Source organism: Otolemur garnettii, unplaced genomic scaffold (genome assembly GCF_000181295.1).
Source record: "Otolemur garnettii isolate 467f Iridium unplaced genomic scaffold, OtoGar3 scaffold00031, whole genome shotgun sequence".
NCBI classification, from domain to species: domain Eukaryota; kingdom Metazoa; phylum Chordata; class Mammalia; order Primates; family Galagidae; genus Otolemur; species Otolemur garnettii.
The window spans coordinates 12,655,733-12,660,637 of NW_003852426.1; the positions used below are offsets into that span (position 1 = coordinate 12,655,733).

General features: G+C 47.0%; 1 protein-coding gene across 2 annotated transcripts in view; it reads left to right on the forward strand.

The window, feature by feature from the left end:
- The window catches only part of TAF8 (TATA-box binding protein associated factor 8), a 28,185-nt gene that overhangs the window by 15,603 nt on the left and 7,677 nt on the right, over positions 1-4,905 (forward strand). For both annotated transcript variants that reach the window (XM_023512895.1, XM_012804896.2), the window contains exons 6-7: positions 343-490; positions 3,118-3,260. In XM_023512895.1, the coding sequence (XP_023368663.1) occupies positions 343-490; positions 3,118-3,260 (291 nt within the window). The remainder of the gene's footprint in view (positions 1-342; positions 491-3,117; positions 3,261-4,905) is intronic.

Here is a 4,905-nt window from a genome sequence, read left to right on the forward strand (position 1 = left end):
GGTTGCAGCCATCATTGTTGTTTGGCAGGCCCGGGCTGGATTCGAACCCGCCACCTTAGGTGTATGTGGCTGGTGCCTTAGCCACTTGAGCCACAGGCGACAAGCCATTTCTTAATTTTTAAGATTAAAAATATTAAGAACTAGGAACATTTCTGCTCTTCCACTTTGGAATTCTAAAGTGGAAATTCTAAAGTGCTCTAAATAATAGTAGTGGGTCATTTTAGAGGGTGGAAGGGCATAGCAGTATTTAGTATTTCTTGACTAATAACAGTAAGGCAGGGACTTGAGGCCAGCAGAATTGTATGTTGGCATTACCCCAGTATCTTGATTATTCTCTTATAGACATACCGTGAGCCTGTGTCGGATTACCAGGTCCTGCGAGAGAAGGCCGCATCACAGAGGCGTGACGTGGAGCGGGCACTCACCCGGTTCATGGCCAAGACAGGCGAGACCCAGAGTCTTTTCAAAGATGATGTCAGCACATTTCCATGTGAGACTTGTCGTCGTCGTTGTCGCCACCCCTACCCCATGGACTCTGTCTTGTCATTTGAGCTAATCCCACTATCTTCCTTTTCTTTCAGCTTGGGAGAAGGAAATGAATATGCTTTTATCTTTCTCTTGGGTATAGCTTATTCCTTAGGTTTCTGTTGCAGTTTGGCCGGGGTTGGGTTCAAACCCGTCACCCTCAGTATATGGGGTTGGCGCCCTTACCAACTGAGCCACAGGCACCCTCTCAGGTTTCTCTTACCCTTTTCCTGGGTCTTAAGAGCCTGTCCCTAACTGATGACTCTAACACAATGATGGCCTCTGTTGGGATTGGCCACCTGAGATTATGTTGCGTTTGGGTTACCTTGAAAGTAGCTGAGCCCAAGGCATCAAAGAGACTGACGGAGAAATAGCAGTGCAGGCAAGAGAAGGAGCACTGGCCCAGGGGCCAGAGGCCCATTATCATGTCCTTTCACAGATCCCATCTCATTTAACTTTGTGTCTCAGGATTATTTGGCCATGTTGACCAAGCTACTTCATCTCCTTAGGCTGCAGTTTTTACAAAGGTGAATGAGAATGACGGAGATAGTTTGGGCAATTCATTCATTCAGCAAGCTCTGGTTGAATGCCTGCTATATTCCTTGCTCTGAAATAACAGCAGTTACTAAGTTTCAGGCATTTCTGATACATCACCCCATTAAATCCTCTCTGTGCCTCCAAGTTAGGAACTGTCATCCCCATCTTCACAGGAAGCTGAGGCTGGTAGAGAAATGAAGTAACTTGCTCTGTGGCCAGGTGAGGTGGCTTACACCTGTAATCCTAGCACCTTGGGAGGCTGAGGTGGATGGATTGCTTGCATTCAGGAGTTCAAGACCAGCCTGAGCAAGAGTGAGACCCTGACTCTACTAAAAATAGAAAAATTAGCTGGGTATCATGGTGGGTGTCTGTGGTCTCAGCCCCTTGGGAAGGCTGAGGCAAGAGGATTGCTTGAGCCCAAGAGGCTAAGGTTGCTATTAGCTATGACAACATAGCACTCTACCCAAGGTGACAGGGTGAGACTCTGTCTCAACAGAGAGAGAGAGAAAGAAGGAAAGAAAAGAAGGAAAGGAAGGAAAGAAAGAAAAGAAAGAGAAAGAATTTGCTCAAGGTGGGTGGCACCTGTGGTTCAGTGAGTAGAGCACCAGCCCTATATACCGAGGGTGGCATGTTCAAACCTGGCCCCGGCCAAAGTGCAACAGAATTTGCGCAAGGCCACAACATGGCTAGTAGGTCATATTTAAACCTAGCTCTTCAAGACTGCAGGATCCCATGTCTGACCCTCAGTAAAAATAATTATAGAGTATTTTTTGACTATCACATTTTACCATAGAAGTATACATAGAGACTTTCTTTTAATTTTTTTTTGTTGTTGTTGTTGAGACAGAGTCTTAGTCACCCTGGGCTTGAGTGCTATGGTGTCATAGCTCATAGCAACCTCAAACTCCTGGGCTCAAATGATTCTCTTGCCTCAGCCTCCCAAATAGCTGGGACTACAAGCACCCGCCACAGTGCCTGGCTATTGTTTGGTTGTAGTTGTCCTTTTTTTTTTTGAAGTTGTTGGCTGAGACTGGGTTTGAACCTGCCACCTTCAGCATATGGGGTTGACGCTCTACTTCTTGAGCCACAGGTGCCGCCCTGGTTGTAATTGTCTTTGTTGTTTGGCAGGCCCGGGCTGGATTCGAACCTGCCCGCTCAAGTATATATGGCTGACACCCTAGTCACTGAGCTATAGGCACTGAGCCCACTGGCCCTTAATATTTTTTAATGAGTTTGTTCTTTTCATCCTCATTCCTTTTTGGAAGAACTGGAATTCTCATTTACCAAGTGTCCTACACCTTGATGGATATAGTGACATGCAGATTTGAGTCCTTGGTTGAAAGGATCAATATCCTTGCTCTGGATATGAGGCTTAGAAGGGTTAACTGACCATGGTACAAAGTCACAAAGCTGATATATTGCTAGGATTCTGTCTGTGGCTCTACTCTGTCTGATATCAGTTGTACTTGCTTCAGTGGGCTCTGAAGTCTTAGTACAGAGTTTGAATCCCACTGTGCCATTTTCTGTGTACTTGAGAAAGTCACCTAACCTCTCTGTGCTTAATTGTACTTAGTAGGGTGGGAATAAGGATGAAAAGTAACCTGTGTAAGGCCGGGTAAGGTGGCTCACGCCTGTAATCCTAGTGCTCTGGGAGGCTGAGGTGGGTGGATTGCCTAAACTCACAGGTCCCACACCAGCCTGAGCCAGAGCAAGACTTCGTCTCTAAAAATAGCTGGGTGTTGTGGCAGGTGCCTATAGTCCTAGCTATTTGGGAGGCTGAAGCAAGAGAATTGCTTGAGTCCAAGAGTTGGAAGTTGCTGTGAGCTATGACGCCACAGCACTCTACCAAGGACAATAAGGTAAGACTCTGTCTCACAAATTAAATAAATATAAGTGACCTGTGGAGAGCCTATAGGACGTTGCCTGGCCTGCCATGTAAGTGCCCAGAGCATGTTAGTGTTGTCTTTCAGTGCTGCTCACTGATTTGTTGTGAGGCTTTAGGTTGGATGCCGGGACTCTGTGACAGTGGAATTGTGCCTCTCCTCAATTCCTCAGTGATTGCTGCCAGACCCTTCACCATCCCCTACCTGACAGCTCTTCTTCCATCTGAGCTGGAGATGCAACAAATGGAAGAGACGGATTCGTCGGAGCAGGATGAGCAGACAGACACAGAGAACCTCTCTCTTCATATCAACACGGTGGGTCCCACCTTCTGCCTGCCTCAGAGTACACCTAGTACTAGCCCATCCTGCCCTCAGCCCTGGGAATCAGACACAACCTACCCCAGGTCTTTGTCTTTTATGGTGGGGGCTTGCAGGATGATCCAGATGTGACCTGATCTCCTATTTGAGAGGCTCATCCATTTACTCATTTGAATATTGAATGAGCACGTGTGAGGGCTAGACACAGTTCCAGGTGCTGGCCAATTAGTAGGGAAAAAAATGGACAGAATTCTGTGCCCTCATGGAACTTAGGAAAAATAATAAATTAATAAATAGGGAATGGGGGTGGGGACAGGGGGATGTGATACTAGGTGGGCTGAGAAGGTAACATTTGAGTTAAAGACCTGAAGGGAACAAAGCTGGTATATATGTGGGAGTAGAGCATTCTGGGCAGTGGGAAGAGCAGATGCAAAGGCCCTAAAGTGGGAGCTTACCTGCTGTGTTGAAGAATAGTAAGGACTTCTAGGTGTCCAGGGAGGGGTGAACCAGGGGAGAACAGAAGGGGATCAGGTCAGAGAGCTCATGGGAGAGTCAGATCTTACAAGGTCTTAAAGGTTAGGTTGAGCACTTTGCCTTTTGCTCAGTAAGATGGGAGCTGCTGGAGATGCTGAATGAAGGAGTGTCAGGATCCGACTGACATAGGCTTGTTAATAGGCTCAGCCACATTGCTGTGCTAAGAGTGGGCTACAGAGGGGCAGGAGCAGGGGGACCAGTCAGGAAGCTGTCGCAGTGAACTGAAATGTGGTAGGAGGGAAAGAAGAATTGGACATGGCCATGTAGATTATTTGGTCAGACTCTAGATCCTTTTCAGAGCAGGGCCAGCTAACAAAGTGGATGTGAGAGTCAAAGGTAACTGTGAGGATTTTTTGCCTGAACAAAAAAAGAAAGGATGGAGCTGGCTTCAGCCAAGATAAAAAAGACATTTGGGTGAACAAGTATGTGTGTAGGGAAGTCGGGAGTTTAGGCTTCGTTGTGTTATGTTTGAGATGCTTATCAGATGTCAAAGTAGTGATGTCAGGTGGAGAGTTGGATATCCAGATTGGGGTTTGAGGCCCAGTGATGCATATAAGGGCATCAATTGGTGTGTAAACAGTATCTAAAACTAGGACAGTAGAGTTCAAAGGCACTAAGAAAGGATGGCAAGGAGAAGAGGCACATTGAAGAGATGAGCAGCAATGAGCCAAGGAGACAGAGAAGGCCCAGCCAGAGAGGTGGGAAGAGAACCAGGAGACGGTTGTACCTGGTAGCCAAGGGAAGTGTTTCAGAGACAAAGGGACAACCAGCTGTGTCACAATCTATAGTTCCAGTAATAAGAGGGCTGAGAAGGCCAGGCGCAGTGGGTCACACCTGTAATCCTAGCACTCTGAGAGGCCAAGGCAGGTGGACTGCTTGTGCTCAGAAGTTCCAGACCAGCCTGAGCAAGAGCGAGATCCCATCTCTAAAAAATAGCCGAGGGTTGTGCTGGGTGCCTCTAGTCCCAGCTCTTCAGGAGTCTGAGGCAAGAGAATCACTTGAGCCCAAGAGTTTGAGCTTGCTATGAGCTATGATGCTGTGGCACTCCAACTAGGGGGAGAAAGTGAGACTGTCTCAAAAAACAGAAACAAAAAAAGAAAAAAAAAAA